The sequence below is a fragment of the Chelonia mydas genome, chromosome 1, assembly GCF_015237465.2.
Source record: "Chelonia mydas isolate rCheMyd1 chromosome 1, rCheMyd1.pri.v2, whole genome shotgun sequence".
Classification (NCBI taxonomy): Eukaryota; Metazoa; Chordata; order Testudines; family Cheloniidae; genus Chelonia; species Chelonia mydas.
In genome coordinates this window covers 35,416,508-35,438,023 of record NC_057849.1, presented here as the reverse complement: position 1 = coordinate 35,438,023, position 21,516 = coordinate 35,416,508, and the positions used below count along the sequence as shown (strand labels likewise).

General features: G+C 40.1%; 1 protein-coding gene across 9 annotated transcripts in view; it reads right to left on the bottom strand.

Annotated features, from left to right (window-relative positions):
- GRIA4 (glutamate ionotropic receptor AMPA type subunit 4) overlaps positions 1-21,516 on the bottom strand; it is a 280,562-nt gene that overhangs the window by 161,176 nt on the left and 97,870 nt on the right. For 8 of the 9 annotated variants that reach the window (XR_006286035.1, XM_007059674.4, XM_007059673.4 and 5 more), the window contains exon 3: positions 17,736-17,975. The exons of the other annotated variant lie outside the window; for it this stretch is intronic. Coding sequence is in view for 6 of the 8 variants with exons in the window: in XM_007059674.4 (XP_007059736.1) it covers positions 17,736-17,975 (240 nt within the window). In the remaining 2 variants the exon portion in view is untranslated. The remainder of the gene's footprint in view (positions 1-17,735; positions 17,976-21,516) is intronic. 9 annotated transcript variants of the gene reach the window in all.

Here is a 21,516-nt window from a genome sequence, read left to right as displayed (position 1 = left end):
GTTCTTTGCAATTCTGACTGAATTCACTTCCAGCAACAGTATTTTTTTTATTGCCTGAACACTCACATTTGCTGACAATACTTACATTAATACTTTTTTAAAATAATCATTGAATTATTGTACCTAGATTTTAAAATTGATACTTGGGGCTGCATTCTCATCTGGTGTAAACTGGCATGTGTCCTTTGAAACCAACAGAGTTATGCCAGTGGAGGATCTGACACATGATATTTAATATATTTTGAAGCTGAACAAAGTACACCAGTAATATTTTTCAGCAATCTTGCAATCTAGTTAGGCATGCCAATTGCCAAATATGTAAGAAGAGTTGTGTTAATAAAGTACACTGGTGTCTGGTGTTGTTGATGTGCAGATGTACTGTTTTTTGTTGATTCATTTCTAGGACAAGCCATTTTAAAAAAAAACTTCTCTGCTTGCATTCTACTTCCTGTGAAAGGAATTCAGAATTATCCAAGCAAAAGGAAAAAGCTCTGCCTGTGTCTGATTGGATAACACCCAGTTTAACAGCTGTGCAGTGGTCATACTGGAAGGGTGTATCTTGTTGGAGGGGAGATTCTGTAATTCAGCATTTTAACTAACTGTGAATTCAATCTTTTGGAACTCTCGGAGCAGACTAAATACTGCACTTCTCTTCATTTCCTATCACTTCTCTTGTATGGTGTTTGACAGCGCGTTTGTGAAAAGAACCTATAGCACTTGTACCAGGTTTTCTTTTGACTGGCAGATGTTATCATGCACACAGGAAGCAACTATACTTTTTAAACAGAAATCAAGGAGAAAAATCAAGATATAATTTTATCTTTCTATATCATCTTAAACAAAAGAATTCAGTAAAACCCTTATTTCTCTCACAGACATATTTCTAATTTCATTCATAATCTAAACTATTATTATATTAGAACAAACATTGAATTTTTTGTCATTCTAGATACAGAACAAATCACACCTTCCACTGCACACACTTTTGGGAAACTGCTGACTTAGAAAAATGTTAATAGTCACATTCCACATTTCTGAAAGCTCTTACAAGCTGCACACCTTAATCTGTGACAGCTGTGAAGGGTAGAAATAAAAATAGAAGCAAACAGGATGCTCCAGGGTTCTCAAATACTATGCTGAAAAATAAATCAGGCTTACTGGAACTTGCTGGAGGAAAAGAAAAGTGTGGGACAAGGAGTGAATGATAGGCTGTTACATGCAATACAACCTTTGGATTTGGAAAGAGATGGAAAACTTATGAAACAGAGAGACAGAAAAAGGCTTTTCTAGGTAACAGGAGATGCTAAGAAAGAAACTCTTGCATCCTCAGTGGCAACAGTGTAGTGGTCAGAAAAGGCCAATGCTGAATGATCAGAGAGGGGATTACACAGAGCTCAGGCCCATTGAAAGATTTAAAAATAGGGAGAGCCACATGGAACGGGGTCCTGAGATGAATGGTGAGACCCTGGAGATAAATGAGGACTCTGCATGTGTGGAAAAAGTGGGCTGCAGCATTCTGCACATACTAGAGTCCAGACAGCTGGGATTTGGGAGGGTCTAACAGAGTTACAATGGTCAAGGGAGGAGAAGGTGAATATTTCAGGAAAGAAGGAGTTGTTACAGTGGTGTACATGGTCAGGGATGCAGAGGTGGTAATGGGAACCTAAAAGCATTAGAGATCTAGAGGAGGCAAAAGAGTTCATGTTCAAGGTTCAATTGGGGCAAATGATAGTTCTGAGTTGAGGAGGTAGATTGATATGGAGTTGTATTTGAGGATATTTCATATATTAATTGATTTTATGGCTAGAAAGGACCATTATTTAAGGTCTTCTGAATGTCTGCATAACTCAGGCTATGGATTTCATCGTGACTCTTGCTTCAAGCCCAGTCACTTGTGGTCGAAATAGGGTATATCTTTTAGCATTTTCATCTTTGACATATTTGGACAAAGAAATCTGAGATGAAACCACAAGTTTCTTGGTCAAGACAGGTTCAGAGGATGGATGAGGAGAAGCCACTAATGGTACTAGAAGACAGATATCAAAAATTATATACTATGTATCAATTTAATTTTTTGGAGAAATACTTCACAGAAAAAATTTCCTCCTCTTAAGGAAAATAATTAGTTGGTACCTCATCCAATAGAATACACCTGCAGCCATCACCACCATTGGATGTATTTCTTTTCATTTCATTTCTTTTGTTTGTCTAAGACAGACAGGCACTAGAAGACAGATATCAAAAATTATATACTATGTATCAATTTAATTTTTTGGAGAAATACTTCACAGAAAAAATTTCCTCCTCTTAAGGAAAATAATTAGTTGGTACCTCATCCAATAGAATACACCTGCAGCCATCACCACCATTGGATGTATTTCTTTTCATTTCATTTCTTTTGTTTGTCTAAGACAGTTTGGATTTAACCTGAGCGTGAGCTGAGGTGGGCAGCATGACTTTACTTGTTCTGCAGACTGAAATACACATTCTCAGCTCAGATCCTCAAACTGGTGTAAATCAACATTTCTCCATTGAATCAATAGAACTGATTTGGTTTATGCCAGTGGAGGATCTTACTCCTTGTATTTGCATAATCTTGTACAATTCCTACAGGGAACTACTGCAGTATTACACTGGTAACAGGTATTGCACGGAGCTTTCTTATTAATGGAGCATTAATGCAGTGAAGATTACACAAAGGGTTCTACGGGAGCATATAGTCTGGCATATCATTACTATGAAAATATTCTGGATAGGAATTAACTTGATTTGCTCAACATTTCTTACCCTATCTCCACTCCCATGAAATGGGGACTCAAGCATAACCTCTGTGGTCTCAGCTTAACAGTCTGGCTCTTGGACTGAAGCTATAGGGGCTGATATTTAGCTCTGGAGGGCCTTGGTTCAACCCCTGGTGTGCGGGCCATAGTAAGAGGCCATTTTGTTGGAATACATATTGATTTGAACTGCTGTGGGCCTCAGCAGCCCAGGATGAACTACCTCTGTCCAGAGTTACTATGTAACCTACTGGTCAGTGTGTGCTATGTGACCTCCTTTGTACCCAAACCATGAGTAATATGGGTCCGTTACAGCTTGAGAGCCTGACTCTTTAGCTCAAACTGTGGAGATTCTCATATTTAGCTCTGATGTTGCCCAAGATGGCAGCTGTCACATAAACACTTTGATAAATGGAATGAAAGACTGACTAGGAACTCTGTAACTTATGTAATTCTGTACGCTTCTCTGAAATACTGCACTGCAGCCTTCCAACAGAAATATTTTTTTCTGGTAAATCACAATAGCCCACTATATATCTGCCAGAATAACAGGTCACCAGGGAGATTATTTTTCCCTTTCTCCAGTGGTTAAAGAACACAGCTGTCACAAATATCAGTGTTTCTAGCTCCTTCTACAATATCACTACATCTTGCATTTTAAGGGACTAGCTAATAGAAAAGTAACACTTCCCCCACGTTCCCACATTTTTAAAGGTAAGGTGGGAAAAAGAACACAGGACTTGAAGTCATAGAGAGACAAAATCTGCTACATTTGCTATGCAAAAGTCAGGGCAATGCGAGAAAGCTGGAAAAAGAGAGTAGCTCTCGTGTATACATTAGCACAAACCAACACACCCTTTTGATTCTATTAGACCACTTTAAAAAATAGGAAGCAAAGTGGTGCACAGATGTATCATTCACGGGGGAGGGAGGTTCCAAATTAGGAAGGATGTCTGCAGTTCAGAAAAGGCAGGAGTGGACTTTATGTGACATCCAGATTTTAGCAGACAAGTGCTGATTTTATGTTACCTGTCTCTATGTAAATGAGTAGGTGTTACCACTATTACCCACAGTTGCTAACATTCACTGCCATTTTGAGTACTGGTATTTTTGTTGGTAAGGTTGGTAATTAACCCAAATTGTTAGAGATTAGTTACCAGGGGACATGTGAAGCTTGAATTACAAGTAACTACCTGTCTAGGATACATAACATTCTGCCCCAGCAATTATTCTGAGCTGCATATTAAGTTTTTAAAATAGCCCTTCAGAAAAGATTAAATCACTCACTTAGTTAGCAACTGTGAATGAGTACTTGTACTAGGAAACAGAAAGCTTTTGTTTTAAACACAAATATAACTATTTACAACTGCAGATCTGATTTCTTAGGAGCATCCCATTAAAATGAAGAAATATTTTGCTTTTCACAGATTATTACATTTAATAAACAAATATTATCTTAGTCATGATTTTTAAACAATCTGACATCAGTATATTGCCCCCCTGCCACTTGATTTCATTAACCCAAATCAAATTATTTCATAAACAAGCAGTCACATTTCTTAGCTGTTAAGAACTCTTACAAACCAATTAACATGAAAAATCCCTTGTTATCCCCAAACACTCAAACTTTCTTTATTATTATCTGTTTTTAGTGGCTTCTATTTTAACTTTAAATCTATTTTGTTTAACTTTCTCCTCAACTTTGCATCCTTTTCCTGCTGTCAAAAATATCATTTTCATTAATTTCCTTTCCCACCCAATATTTCTTTTCCCTTTTCCTATTTCTCTTCCTGTACATTTTTCTTCTTTATCTCCCACATCTTTTTTTAAAATTACTACCCTTTGCTATTTTGTAATTTTTTACATCTTTCTTTTCTTTTTAATCTCCCATTTTAGCTTTTTACCGTAGTATGAAACTTACTCATCTCTACAGCTATCTTCCTTTGTGGCCTTTTCCATTGAATCTACTTTATAATATCTGGGTCTGAATAGTTTAAGCAAATTCCTAGTGAATTCACAAAACCCCTAAGCCAACATCTCTGAGAACAGAATCAATGGAAAGAGATAATACGAAGCAGCATCAACAAATGGAAGGTTGACTTCACAGAATTAAGATATGGAGTAGGACCTATTATATCTTTCCATTCGTCTCCCTGCCAATGTAGTGCACCTTTTGTTTTTGTCCATTTCAGTTTTAAGTCTGAAGCAATAGTACTCTTTTCTTGGGAGACATTTCTGACTATTGTCTTAATATTCAGCCTAAATTTTCATTGAATTTCACTTAATTACTTCTCAGAGCAATAGTCTCTCTCTCCCCATCAAATGAATCTTCTCTCATCATGGTATTTACAAATTTAATTTATTGTTAGATTTATGTCAGAAGAACATAAGAACGGCCTTGGTCCATCTAGCCCAGTATCCTGTTTTCTGACAGTGGCCAATGCCAGGTGCTTCAGAGGGAATAAACAGAACAGGCAATCACTGAGTGATCTATCCCCTGTCGTCCACTCCCAGCTTCTGGAAGTCAGAGGCTAGGAACACCCAGAGCATGGGGTTGCATCCCTGACCCTCTTGTCTAATAACCATTGATGGATCAATCTCTATGAACTTATCAAATTCCTTTTTTTAACTCAGTTGTGTGAGAGGTTGTGTAATTAAGTACTGTTTGATGTGAGTGAGGGTTACAGAAATGGACTCTAGTTGTTTAGTGCCTGGTTCAGAGATGTCTTCCAACAGATATGCAAGAACTTCTCTGCCCCCTTACCCAAACTGTGTCTCCTATACACACTTCTATGCTCGTAGGAAACTGCTGTACTGCTCATGAATATATCATGCTGCTATTAATTATTCTCCTACCAAAGTCTCCCCCATACATAACTGACTAGCTCATTCAGTCCTATGGTCCCTCTGGACCAAAAACTCCAAAATGCCTTGGTTCTCAATTATACTGGGAACAGGGCCAGAGCTACACCTTGAATCTCTCTTAAAGGGCCAGCTCACCCAGCAAATACCCCCAAGAGATGTAGCTATACACTACAGCCAACACTACATGAAAGTTTCCTTCACATCACCTCTCTTTGGTGCCACACAGCCACTCAGCACGCTTAGATCTACAAACTCACAATTAATGCTCGGCTTTCCATTCAAAATCCAAGTGGTGTTGGAAGAAAATGTAGGTCCTTTGCCACAAAGGGACTTCCTGCAGTGTCCAGGTGTGCATTAATATTAAAGGCCACAGAGGTAGCACTACAAAAAGGGGATTTTCAGCTTTTATTTATAACCAAAAGACCCCTTGGTAACTCTCCTTTCAGTTGCAAAATAATAGAATCCTCAAACATTCACTGTAGTGTGGAACACAAGCAGCTGTTGGTGCCATTAACTATAAGTACTAATGCAGGAAATTCCCTATACAGAGGCAAAAGTAGCATCTCTAGTAGTGTGGTCACTGCTCAGTCACTTTACACGTATCTAAGCATGGAAATCTTTTTTTTAAAGTGGAACAGAGCAGACAAAAAATATTTGCATAGATACATATGAATGTATGAATCAACCATAATTACTGAAGGGCATGACTTAAAGATACCTCTGTTCCTCTGTTTGAGCAAATTGAGATGATCCACATTAATTCCTCTTGTAATTCTAAACATGTCATTGGAATTACACCGGGGTGAATTTGGCTAACACAGTGTGCACTAGATACATCAAGGTGAAGTATATAAAACTAGGAAGTTTTGAGTTTAAATGCTCATGCTTTTCTAGTCACTCTTGTTGATTTAAAAAATTGCCTGCATTGTACCTTATAATAACTTTGAACATTTATCCATATACAGATAATGCTTCTCAAGAGAAAAGTGAATTTTTCTAAATAATAATGTATTTAGAAACATATAGTCACAAGTATTTATTTTACATTCAGCATTAACTTGGCACTACCTCTAGTTCTTGGCAGTCTCTACTATGCTCGCCTTTGTCGTCTACCACTCTGTGCTCCAGTATTGAAGACAACACCTGTGGCCACATAAAAGACTATAGACAGCAGCTGCAGGACTCAGATGTCTACACTGAAATAAATTTCTAAAGCAGACACATTTGGATGTGTGGCTGGCTTCCTTGTTTGACTCTTTTAAAGTCGTCTTTGGACGTCTGCAGTGCTGGATGTCGTATCTATCAACTGCCTGACCTAAGCTTAGTGGTAGCCTAGAATAGCCTCAAACATAGACGAGAAGCTCATAATTCCACTGGTCTAACTCTAGAGTCATTTCATTGAAGCCAACTGTGTTATTTCAGATTTACACTGGTATATACAATGGAATTAGTTCAAATGTACTCCAGTGTAAAAAAGAGCAGAATCTGGCCCAAAGATTATTAAACAAGCTGCAGCTGGTAGTCAGTCAATACATCACAGCACCAATTCTCCTGCTTTGTAGAGAATTTATTTTGTACATTGAAAACACATATCTTTCTCACATTGATCTAGATATCCCAGCTCCTTATTTAGGATCAAAGGATGGTAAAATACCTCTCTTAACACATATAGTACGTAGCATATAGGATGCAGAAATACCATTAGACTTACTGGGTCAGGGATACAAGAAAGCTACAGTCAGTTCTGTTTTTCAAGTAAATGACTTTCTGACTGTATTTTTAGCTACTTTTTTGAACTACCGCAAACTGTTACAATTGACAAATTTCTATTTTTAAACATATGTGGTAAATATGGAGGTAGCAACTCACTTACACGTACATGCTAGATTCAATAAAACTAAATGTTTTGAAGTTATTAGAATTAACAATTTGAAATAGAAATGCTATTTATCTAAACTAGAGTAATGGAAAATATCAGCATCTCGAACCAATGATTATTCTCACTAGTTACATGGGTGCAGTCCCCTTGAAGTCAATGTAATTGAGAGCAGAATTTGACTAATAGTCTCTGATGAATCTGACATGTTGTCCCTGGCAGATCCTTAATGCAAACAAAGTGTCCTTGATGGAGTTGGATCCATAAATTCTGAAGTGCGCTTTTTAGATTTTAGCTTCTAATCCCTCAGGAAAAAACTTGGCGAGGTTTAGAGATCTGCCAGGGACAATGTATCAGATTCAAATCCTACCATTAGATCTACCAAATGGATCTTAGATCAATGACTTAACAGAAGTATTTCAGAGTCTGAAAGAAATACATGAGCAAAACAATTTGGTATCATTTATTTCAGACATGGAGACTGAGCAGAAGGGGACGGTATTCTGTTCAATATGTCTGAGAGGATATTATTGAATGCGAGTTATTTATGCAAATGGTGTGGTTGTATTTCTGGACATTGTGCTACATGATGTGTGTGGCAGTGGACTGAAAGACCACAGGTGATACATTTGTTTGTCCATCTGTAACGTGCCACTCCTTTTGAACTCACATGCTCTCCCTCAATCTTTCCCCTTCAGGCTGTCTTTCAGAGCGTTTTCTACTCCCCCAAGGTGTGTCCCACTTCTTCACAGCTGTCTTCCATCTCCCTCCCCTCTGAAGATGTGCTCCTCCTATTGACATTAATTCCTATAGGAGGCAATCTTAGCCAAATATCTATTTAAACACTTATAACTGTCTGAGGTAACCTGCAACTTCCATTTAAAACCACAGTTCAGACCACAGTGGAGTGAAGAGGGACTACAGTACGACAATACTCCATCTCCCATGTGGAATTTTGGCTGACAGGCTGATTAAAATTCTACATTGACAATTCCACCTCTCAGAGAGAAAATAATGTGTACTCTGTGCTGTCAAATCTTCCAACTGGCAGAGTAGATGAGTGGGGTTATGGTCACACATCCTGAACCACTTCTGTGCTGCCCAACAACTCTGTGGCTTGTCCCAATACAATGCACAATTGTGGGTGGGGGGAAGATACTTGTGCAGTCTCTTCCTCCCTTCCCTCCATGCAAATTCATGTAACTGTGCAGGCCTCAGTGTTCATGAAAGCTTCCCCACATTGGGCCTTAGTAAGGGGTTGGAGGAGTGCCAGACAAAATTCACTGCTGCATAAACAGAAATAGCACTGCTGAAGTCAATGGAACAGCACCCCTTTAGCCACTAGGGAATATAGCTTCCAATCCGTATGATGTGAGAAAGTCATTTAGTTTTCATATTCATTCATTCATTGGCTTCCCTGCTGAGATTACCATGAAACATGTCAACAGAGGAGGGTTTGGACTGACTGGGCCAGGAACAGGACTGAAACCTCTAACTTATTTCAAATATGCCAAAAAGAGCCAGATGATGGAAATGCTGAGTCTCTGATGACTTGGACTGGATATGAACTGGCTCACTACATATCAAGCCTCATCCTAAGCAAGGAAGACACTTACTCAATGAGGAGGGAAAGCCAATAACAGAAAACGCAGAAAGTGTTAAATGCTTTTTTTGTTTCATTTTTCACCAAAAAAGTTAGCAGTGATCAGACAACTAATATCAGTTTAAATGGGGTAGAATGTGAAGCTAAAATAAGGAAAGAACATGTCAAGAATTACTTAGCCAAGTTAGATGTCTTCAAGTTGGCAGGACCTGACAAAATACATCTTAGAATACTTAAGGAACTGGCTAAAGATATCCCTGAGTCATTAACAATTGTCTTTGAGAACTCCTGGAAGACAGGAGAGATCTCAGAGAAAAAGAACAAATATAGTGTCTATCTATAAACAGGGGAATAAGGACAACCCAGGGAATTATAGACCAGTCATCTTAACTTTAGTACCCAGAAAGATAGTGGTACAAGTAATCAAACAATCGATTTGCAAGCACATAGAAGATAATGTGACAAGTAACAGTCAACATGGATTTGTCAAGAAAAAATCTTGTCAAAACAACCTAATATCTTTCTTTGACACAGTAACGTGACTTGTGGATCGGGGGAAGCACTACAGTGGAGTCACATCTTACGCGGGGGTTAGGTTCTAAAGCCAGCGCATAAGGCGAAAATCGTGTATAGTCAAAAAGAGAGAGAGAGAGACGGAAGAATGAAAGAATAAAAAAGGAGAAAGACGACTTCAACATCATTATGCACAAACTGGAGTGCCTCAGGATGGGCAGGAGCATTGTCTATGATCAGCAACACTGTAAAGTCAAGTCCTTTCTCTTCGAGGTGCCGCTTTACCTCCGGAATGAAACACTTGTGGAACCAATCCAGAAATAATGCTGCCATCACCCAAGCCTTTTTATCTGATTGCCAGAACACAGGCAGGAGATTTTTGTTCTTGCCTTTTAGGGCACGGGGATTTGCAGCCCTGTAGAGCAAGCCCGGCTTTATTAAATGCCCAGCCGCATTGCCACAAAACAACAGAGTCATACGGTCCTTAGCTGCTTTGAAGCTAGGGGCCTGTCTTTCTGATTTCGAAGTGTAAGTGCGGTTGGGCATTTTTTTTCCAGAAGAGCCCAGTCTCGACAGCATTAAAAACTTGTTCCGGAAGATAGCCCTTTTCTTCTATGATTTTCTTTAATTGTTTGGGGTAGGCTTTTGCTGCCTCTTCATTGGCAGATGCAGCTTCACCAGTAGTCTGCACGTTTTTGAGGTTGAAGCGGTTCCTAAAACTGTTAAGCCAACCTTGGCTGGCTTTGAATTCCTTCTCATCAGAAGGCTGTCCCTCTTCGGAGGGAGGTTTGAACAGCGCACAGAGGCTAAGAGCCTTTTCTCGCAACGTGTTGCCATCGATAGGCACACGTTTACAGTTCATGTCTTCCAGCCATAAGTTTAATGTCCTTTCAGTCTTCACTAAAGCCATATCACGCACGTGGGTCGTCACCTTAGCAGTTATTGGAGCACTTGATGCCACGGCTTGACGAATTTCTCTCTTGAATCTTGATGGCACAATGCTAGATTCGTTGTGGCCATATTTATGCGCCACTTTGGAGACCGATATACCGTCTCTCAATAAGTCCAACACAGCGTTGGAACAAATCACTGTTTCTTCAGTTGAGCAGCAGATGAAGTAGTTGGCTTGCATTTAGGGGCCATGTTGTACAAAAAATATGTATCTTTAAACACTAGAATCACACTCAGCGCGGCGAGATGCTCACCGGATTGGTGGGCAACGATCGATCCAGCGGGGGTCGATTTATCTCGTCTAGTCTAGACTCGATAAATCAACCCCTGAGAGCTCTCCCATTGACTCCTGTACAGTACTCCACCACCGTGAGTTATTGTTATTTTTCTTTTTTTTTTTGCCGAGCGTGTATAGTTGAATTTGCGTAAGTTAAAGGCGCATATGATGCGACTCCACTGTAGTATCTCAACTTTAGTAAGGTTTTTGATACCGTCTCACACGACCTTTTCATTAGCAAATAAGGAAAATATAGCCTAGATGAGCCTACTATAAGGTGGATGCACAACTGATTGGAAAACTGTACTCAAAGTGTAGTTATCAGCAGTTCATAGTCTAGACAAGGTGTACCAAGTGTGATCCCACAGGGATCCATCCTGGGTCCAGGTCTATTTAATATAATAATAAATTATTTGGATAAAGGCATAGAGAATACATGCATAACGTTTGCGGATGATACCAAGCTGAGAGGGGTTGCTCGTGTTTTGGAGGACAGGATTAGAATTCAAAATTACCTTGAATAACTTGAGACATGGTCTCAAATAAATAGGGTGAAATTCAATAAGGACAGATGCAAAGTACTGCACTTAGGAAGGAATAATCAGCTGCACAAATACAAAATGGGAAATGATTGCCTAGGAAGGAGCACTGAAGCAAAGGATCTCGGGGTTTTCAAAGATCACAGACTACATATGAGTCAACAATGTAATACTGTTGCAAAAAAACCCAAAACATTATTCTGGGATGTATTAGCAGGAGCCAACATGTCAGCAAGACGTGAGAAGTAATTCTTCCACTCTACTCAGCACTAATAAGTCTCAACTGGAGAACTGTATCCAGTTCTGGGCATCACACTTTGGGAGATAAACTGGAAAAATCCAGAGGAGAGCAACAAAAATGGTTAAAGGTCTAGAAAACATGACCTACATGGAAAGAGTGAAAAAATGGGTTTGTTTTATATAAAGAAAGGAAGACTGAGTGAGGATATGATAACAGTTTTCATTTACCTAAAAGGTTGTTATAAACAGGGTGATCAATTGTTCCCCTTGGCCACCGAGGACAGGACAAGAGGTAATGGGTTTAAATTGCAGCAAGGGAGATTTAGGTTAGATGTTAGGAAAAAACTTGCTGAACTGTAAGGGTAGTTAAGTACTGGAATAAATTTTGTAGGGAGGATGTGGAATATCTTTCATTGGAAGTTTTTAAGAACAGGTTAGACAAACATCTGTCAGGGATGGTCTAGAAAATATTTAGTCCTGCCTCAGTGCAGGGGACTGGACTAGATGACCTGTTGAGGTGCCTTCTAATCTACATTTCTATGATTTTATATATATTCACAATTAATCAATTTATCAGAACAGGAGGCTTTATTAAAATTCAAGATGTTTTCAGGTAGCTAATAATAAACACAGTTGAAAATGTCAAAAATGTCTTCAGCTGTGTTCCACCTCCACTTAACATAAGAAAGTCAAGAGTAAAGAGCAGGAAAGGTGGAATTTACATTTTACACAATTTCAACAATTCTGTTATACTTATTTTGGCATGAAATATTTGCGTTACACTGTCCAGAAGAAAATAAGCTGTGGAAAATAGCTGTGAGGTCACAGCACTGAAGCATGTCAGAGTCATTGAGATTAAGGCCAGAAAGGCCCATTAGATCATCTAACCTGCCTGCCTGTCACCAACACCCACACACTAAACCCAGCAATGGAAATGAGACCAAAGTAAAGGAGACCTACAGGAGATTAGACTATTATGTGCCATAGGGAGATAACAGGGGGGACCAAGGTGCGCCAGTGCTTGAGGTTCCTTCAGTGACAGGGAAATGCATAAATGACATATACACACAAAATCCTGGCAAGAGACCTATGTGCTTAAATGGAAGCGTGTGAATACTCCCAGTGAAGTCATTTGTGCTATTCAAATGTCTAAAGATAAACTTATGCTAAAGTGCTTGGCTGGATCACAGCCTTGCAGGTTAGTACCCACAGAAATAGCGACCATCTGCCTTCTGGTATGTTCGGCAGTTCCCAGTTCTTTCAGGGGAGTTGAATGTGCACATCTGAGAGAAGAATTTGGCCCTTAGTTCTTCAAAAGCCACTCATCAATGGTGTGGCCTCATCTGGAATACCGTGTGCGCAGTAATCGCCACCCCATCTCAAAAAGGACATGGCAGAATTCTGAGGGTGGAGGGTGGAGTGTCAGACAAGGAAGATGAGAATGATTAGGGACAAGGAACAGCTCCCATAAAGAAAGAGACTGAAAAGACTGGGATTGTTTACCTCAGAAAGGAGAAGAATTAGAGGTGATATGGTAAAAATATATGAAATAATGAATACAGTATACTCCCGATTTTCCCAATCCCTATGCTCTGAATCTCTACATTATCTGAATCCCTTCCTTGTCCCCCATGCTGGAGCCAAGAAAGAGATTCAGATAATGCAGAGGTTCAGAAAACAGAACAGAGACCCCTGACTACAGGAGAGGCCATCCTACTGTTGAACGGCTCCTGCAACAGCGCAGGGAGGCCTCTGCAGCCCTGCTGTCATGTGAGAGAGTGAGTGGGGCTACGATGGCAGAGCTGCTGCAGGGCTGGTGACACCTGGCAGGTGCCAGGTGCAGGGTAGACTCTCTGCAGGCTCCACTCTGGCCCGCCAGGACTGCAGCCTCTTCCCCCCACACGCCCACGCCTTGTCCCTGCAATATTTGAGACGGCAGGAGTGGCAGCACAGGGAGTCCTGGGCAGCTCTGCTGTTATGGAAATGAGTGAATGGGGGCCATGAGAGCAGAGCTGCAGAGGGCTCCCTGAACCACTGCTCCTGCCCTCTTGATTATCCAAGCTCCTGACTAGCTGAACAATATCCATGGCCTGCATGCTAATTGGATAATTGGGAATATGCTGTAGATAGAGAAGATCGTCAGGAAACTTCCCTTATCCCTGTCTCATAACATAAGAACAAGGAGACATTCAATAAAATTGAAAGGTGGCAAATTCAAAACTGATTAAAGGAAATCTTTCTTTTTACATGTAATTAAACTGTGGAACTCATTGCCACAGGGTGTCACTGAGATCAAGAAATGAGCAAGAGTCAAAGAGGGATTGGATGTTCACAGAGATAACACGAATACCCAGAGTTTTAAGAATTAATGCCAACAAGAAGCAAATTGGAAGGGAGATAAAACCTCAAATTTCTGGAGTTAAGGCAACTGCTAATTATCATCAATTAGAATCAGACCTACATGGGTGGCAGATGCCTCCTGTGGGTTTCTTCTATCTTCCTCTGAAGCATCTAGTCCTGGCCTTTGTCAGAGACAGGTTTCTGGACTAAATGGACCATGGGAATGGACCACGCTGGAAATTCCCATGTACCTATTATTTCCTTACATACCAATACCTCCAGCTTCTTACCAATTTTTCTCATTCTTCTCTGAATTCCATCAAGAAAGTAGAAATTTTTGCTAGTAAAATAATAATAATAAAAAAATGATCTGGGTACCTAACAGCATTCTAGATGTGGGCCCATTCAGAAGAGTTGTGCTCCTAAATATTCAGTTCAGAGGCAAAATGCCTTTTTTGGCTGAGGTAATGCATTACAAGTTCACTCGATCTTTTAAAGCATTTCTGTTCTCCATGTACTCTACACTACTACCAATGAGTAATGGTTTCAGATTATTTTTCTCCAGATATATCAATGCACGTTTTTCCAGGTTGTTATTGACTTCTCAGTATTTCTAGTCTCTCTAGATGTCTGTATGCTGTTTATATCTGGCTTAACTGTTGGCTGCAACATCTCCCGGTTTGCTGTGGTGCGCTGATTTTCATTAAGATGATGTCTCCAAACTCATTAAAACTCATTCAGATTTTTAGTAAATGCTAAATAAGGCCAGACATAGGACCATTCCTTACAGTCCCTGACCAGCCAACTCACCCTAACTCAACAGATTGCCTGAGGGCAGAATCTTGTGTTTATTGTCCTTCAGCTCCACTTGACAGTGCTTTTATCCAAGCTATCGTGAATGAATTTTCTTAAATAAAATTTTGAGAGGCACCATATTGGATGATTTACTAACACCCATCTGTATTATTAAGCAGAAGCTGTTGCTCCATAGCTAAAGTAAAGTCACTTTCCCATTATTAGACTGATTTTCAAACACCCAGTCCAAGGACAAAGGAGGAAATGGGATGCTGGGTTATGGACAGGGTACGAACAAAGTCTCTTTTCCATGCTGTAAACATTTTGCACCACTATAATAAAAACAATGCCTGCAAATCAAAATTTAGGGGATCTAGCCTGATTCCCACTGTTATCCGGCCCTTCAGAGCTCTGGCCTCATCCAAATTACACCACCCACCTGCATTTAATATTTTATGCTTAAAGAGATGGAGCCTAATTATTCTCTCTGTTATACCATTATAATCCTCATAACTCCATTTACTTCAGTGGTGTTTCTCCAGATTTACATCATGGAAACTGAGAGCAGAATTCATCTCTGTCTCTTTAGGTTTACTCGTTCTTTGTCATATCTTGGCTCTGCATCACTATCTCGATGAAGCTTGTCTTCTGTTATGAAATGATGGTGAAAATACTTTGGTAGCAATATGGTTTTCTGAATTTTCTTATGGGGAATATGCCATCCTTAAGAGCCATCTTCTCTACAGCTGACCAAAACATCCATAAATGAAAAGATTCATTTTCTTTTTTCCCCTACATTAAACAGCAGCAACAACAAAAAACAAATCCGCTGTTCTGATGTTTAAAGATTCTTCAGAGCCATATCCCCACCCTGCCAGCAGACAAATATGTCATCTCTATATCAAAGATATACTGGTGATTTCAAAGTTGCTGAGCTCACTGCTTTAGAATAATTTGTTAAGCATATTGTTATAAATGATGTTCTCAAACTGACCTTGGTGTGACATTGTGCACTTGAGCATGGTGTCTATCTAATTAAATATGTGAAGTAAAGATGAAATGGGTGAATGCAGGTTGTGAACTTTTGCCTCAATAATGTCCTTGGTTTATTGAATGGAACATTGTTGCACTTTTCTGCTATTGTTTTTTTGGTCTGATTCTTTATTAATGCTCCTTGATCACAGAATAGATTTTAATTTAGGAAGACTTACAATTTTAAACGACTCCACACTTACAACAGTAGTTCTCAAAACTTCATTCTTGAGATGCACAAAAGGGTAAAAAGATTTATGCCAATGTAATGCTGACAGACCCCAGTCATTGGCAGGAGGATCAAACCTGAGACCTCTGGAGCTTAGTGCATGAGTCTCTACAGCATGAGCTAAAAGCCAACCAATTGTTACCTAAGGCTGTAGAGCAAACTCATTAATCTCTCTCTTTAAGTGGTCTCAGTGCCACTAGATGGGACAAAACACCACACCTAGAAGGTGTGTAAGTTAAATACTTCCCCTAGCTGAGGAAGTGCACCCTGAACTTCACAGACTTCCCAGTTGAAATCCCAGATGAGCCCCCACTTGTAACGCCAACAGACCCAGGCTATTGGCGGGCAAGATCGAACCGGGGATCTCTGGAGCTTAGTGCATGAGCCTCTACCGCATGAGCTAAAAGCCAACTGACTGTTAGCTAGGGCTGTAGAGCAGACTCATTTTATATCTCTCTCTAAGAGGTCTCAGTGCCACTAGATGGAACAGAATACCAAGAGGTGTGTAGGTTACACCAGATCTATTCAGACCAAATAATAAATTATGGAAAAGGTTGAACCCACTTCTTGGTGTGTATTATTAATTTTGGCCCAAAGACAGGTGTTTCAGACAATACAGAACTAAGCTCAAAATTCACTAAAGCATAGGGTCCGTCTACTTAGGTAAACTGATAGGCACTGCTGTAATGGAATAATTATTTCTCTGTAGCTATGCTGGTCAATTCCCCATGTAGACAAGCCCATAACACAAAGGGGAAAGTCCAGCCTCCCACATGGAAGCCTAGTCACTATGGGCCAAATCCTGGCCCCACTCACGAAAAAGCGGGGGGAAATGGGCTCTGCTAGCAGAATGAATGCCAGGATTGTGGAGGATGAAATCTTGCTTCCCCAAGCTGGCAGTAAGACTTGAGGTACCAGTGTACAGTAGGCATACTTACAATTATCTATAATTCTGGGAGAGTCCAATGTGCCCTGTGATATTCTCCATCTGTGTATAAATAGGCAATTCTGCTAGAAATGGTACCATCTTTCAAAGTAGTTTACAATTATAAGGAGATGATATATTGTGGATAGGCTGTGATGGATTTTACAAGGTACATGGAAAAGAACAGGACATGGTATGCTGCTCTGCACTCTCCGAGGCATGTGCCCCCCCAGTGTAGGGGCCCCCGTTACATCAACGTTCCTCCTCTGTCCCAGCACAGCAGGATACAGTCACCCCGGATGAACCCTCCACTAGCTGGTCCTCCCCTACGGTGATACACAATGGGCCAGACTCTGATCTCAGGTTCTACCAGTGTGAATCCAGAGGAACTTCAATGACTTAAATGGGATGACTCCAGATTTATGTTGTGGTCACTGAGTTCAAAACGTGTTGCCAGATGAGTAGAGTTGGAGACAGAATAGAAGCTTTAATTTTGAATGCTTTTTATCAGTCTGTGTATGTGGGACATTAATATCACTTAAAACATTTTTGCCTTTCAAATTTAGAGCTATGGCTCAGTACAGTGTATTACATAATATACACATTTAGTGCTCAACACTTACAGATGGAAGAATTCTTCCTTTAGCTGCAGAGCCACTCAAATTATTTCAGTCCAATGGACTTTATTTTCAAAATGCTTAACATAATATAAAGATGCACAGCTGTCACAACAGTCAAACAAACCAAAGTGATAAGAAAGGTTTGCTACTTACCCCTGTCTGTGTCATAAAGGAAGACAAAACGGTTCCATTCGTAATGATCCAGCAAACTTAGGAGAGCTCCCCGTAAAGATGGTCGCAGCTGCAGCACAAACTGGCTCTCGCCCTCTGTGGGGAAACTTGGCGTGATGAGGGAGATGTGCAAGGCGCTGCAGAATGAGGTCAAGGTATGTACTGATCTCTTATCATACAGTCCAAAAATGGCAAAAACTCCTCTAGAGTACTGAGAGCAAACTGCAACAGAACAAAACACACTTCAACTAGTAACAAAACCTTGAAACAAACACATTTTTATATTATATATATATATATATATATATATATATATATATATATATATATATATATATATATATATAAATAAATTTCCAGCATTTATATATGAAATTTCTTACTTATTTGGTCTTATTTATTTAAATGTATGTAAGCAACCTCAATTTTGATATGGATTTGTTTTTGAAACAAAACAGCACCAAACCTTGATTATAAATGATAATTTATCTCTGGCTTTTTGTGCTAATTAAAACAGCTTGTATGAATTAAATAAGAAATTAACATTTTGCATTCAAAGGAAAGGTCAATCTGCAGTATCTTACGTTGTGAATGATATGCTTGTTATTATGAACTGCATGTCATCCTACCTATATTTTTCACTGATCTATATCAATTCTTTAGGCAACTCTGAGCATTTGTTTTATTTTAAATGGAAAAGGAGGTTGTGCTTTGCGGCAGTCTTCCTTTCTTCCCCCCTTCCCCCCATCATATCAATTTCACTGTAAGCAGAAGTTCATTGTAACCAAAAAATGCAACTTGCGCACTGTGAATTGAAACAATTTAGGACTTTTATTCTCCTTCTCCATAAATTGAGCCATTCTCTACATTACAGCCTCATCCTTACATATGGTGAATAGCAACTTACTCCATGAATGCTCCCATTGACTTGTTAGTTCACTTCTAGAAAAAGGTACTAACTCAGCAAAAGTAAGGGCATCGGACTCTTGACCAAAATCATCTGTCTCTATGCTCTGCCAACATATGAATGAGAGACAAACGATGTTCAATGAATAGTCTGATTTGCTGATAGGCCCTCTCAGGCCCCAAGGCAAAGCCCACTGAAGTCAACTGAAAGACTCTCATTGACGTCAACAGACTTTGGATCAGGCCGTTAATGATCCATGCACATGAAGAGACATGGCTAGTGAGATGAAGGCAACTGGGGCACTAAGGGAGTTAGCTAGCAGAGTTTGCCAGTGAAGGAAAGCAGGGAGTTAGCATTGTCTGTTGTTGTTTTTTCCTTTCCTTAATGTGCAGGTACTCAACAAGGGAGAACCCGCAAAGGGAGACAAGCTGTGTGTGGCTCTGCCACCACTGCTAATTCTTCCTCTGCCTGCACCTATAGTGCCCCCTGCTGGATGGAGGATGCTAGCTGACTGCAGCAGTACCACAGAAGGAAGGATAACTGGCTGCTCTGTAAGGAACAGAGTGGCTGCTGGCCACCTCACGCAGAAGATAGTGCTCTGACCCCCACCTGTGTGGTCAAGAAGAGATATGCTATACTGGCAATCAGGAGGTAAGGAGCAGATCCCAATGGCTGAGGAGAAGGAGCCACCTGCATTCAAGGTTGGGAGGCTCATGGCCACCTCACCCAAAAGGAGAAGGTGTAGGGCACTGGTGGTCGGGGACTACCTTCTGAGAGCGACAGAGATATCCATCTGCCAACCTGACATGATGTCCTGGAGGCACAGTGCATGCCTGGAGCCAGCATACAAAATGTTATGGAAAGGTTGCCAAGGCTCATCCATCCCTCTGATCACTACCCCACGCTTCTCCTCCATGTGGGCACTAATTGTATTGCCACTTATGACCCTGAGGAGATCAGCAATTACTACAGGGCTCTGGGATCAATTCAGGGGTCCTGAATTCTGGTCCATCCTCCTGGTTGAGGGTAAAGACCCAGGCAGGGATATGTGCATCCTAGAGATGAATGCATAGCTGTGCAAGATGGTGATGACAGGAGGATTTTGGTTTCCTTGACCATGGGATGTTACAGGAAGGTGGTTTGCTGGGAAGAGACAGGGTCCACCTGAACAAGAAGGGGAAAAGCAACTTCATGCACCAACTCACCAACCTAATGAGGAGGGCTTTAAGCTTGGTTCAAAGGGGGCAGGTGTATGCTCTCTACTTAGTGGGGAAGGAGAGCTAATAACTAATGACATCAAAAAGGCTGAGGTGTTTAATGCCTATTTTGCTTCAGTCTTCACTGAAAAGGATGATGTTGACCAGATACTCAATACAATTAAATATTAACAAGGGGGAAGGAATGCAAGCCAAAATAAGGAAAGAACAGGTTAAAGAATATTTAGATAAGTTAAATTGGCAGGGCCTGGTGAAATTCTTCCTATGTTGCATAAGGAACTAGCTGAAGCAATCTTGAAACTTTAAGCAATTATCTCTGAGAACTTATGGATGATGTGTGAGGTCCCAGAGAACTGGAAAAGGGCAAACATATTTAAGAAAGGGGAAAAAAGAGGGCCTGGGGAATTGTAAATCAGTCAGCCTAAACTTTGGTTCCTGGAAAGAACTGGAATAAAATATTAAACAATCATTTTGTAAGCACCTAGAGGATAATAAGGTTGGTTATAAGGAATAGCCAGCATGGAATTGTTAAGAACAAATCATAATAAATCAACATAATTTTGTTCTTTGACAGGATTACTGGCCTACTGGATTGGAAGAAGCAGTAGATGTGACATATCTAGATTTTTGTAAGGCTCTTGACAGAGTCTCACATAATATTCTCATAAGCAAATAAGGACAATGAGGTCTAGATGAAATTACTATAAGGTGGGTGCACAACTGGTTGAAAGACCATACTTAGAGTAATTATCAATGGTTCTTTATCAAACTGGGAGGGCGTATCTAGTGGGATCCCATGGGGCGTACCTAGTGGAGTCCCGTGGTGGGTTGGATACTATTCTGTATTTTCATTAATGACTTGGATAATAGAGTGGATAGCATGCTCATAACATTTGCAAATGACACCAAGCTGGGAAAGGTTGCAAGCACTGTGGAAGACAGGATTAAAATTCAAAACAATCTTGAAAAATTAAAGAACTGGTTTGAATTTAACAAGATGAAATTCAACAAAGATAAGTGAAAGTCTTTGAATTTAGGAAGAAAAAATCAAATGCACACCTACAAAATGGGCAACAAATTAGCTAGGTGGTAGTACTTTTGAAGAGGATCTGAGGATTACAGTGGATCACAAATTGAATATGAGTCAGCAATGGGATGCAGTTATGATAAAGGTGAATACCATTCTGGGTGTATTAACAGGAGTGTTGTATGTAAGACATGAGAGGTAATTGTCCTGATCTACTCAGTACTGGTGAGGCCTCAGCTTCAGTATTGTGTCCAGTTCTGGGTACCACACTTTAGGAAAGATGTGGACAAATTGGAGAGCAACAAAAATGAAAAAAGGTTTAGAAAACCTGACCTATGAGGAAAGGTTAGCACACTGGACATGTTTAGTCTTGAAAAAAGAAGACTGAGAGAGGACCTGACAACAGTCTTCAAATATGTTAAGGGCTGTTATAAAGAAGATGCTGATCAACTGTTTTCCATGTCCACTGAACGTAAGATGAAGCAATGGGCTGAATTTGCAGCACGGGAGATTTAGGTTAGATATTAAGAAAAACTTTCTAACTATAAGGGGAAATAAATTCTGGAATAGCTTTCCCAGGAAGGTTGTGGAATTCCCTTCATTAGAGGTTTT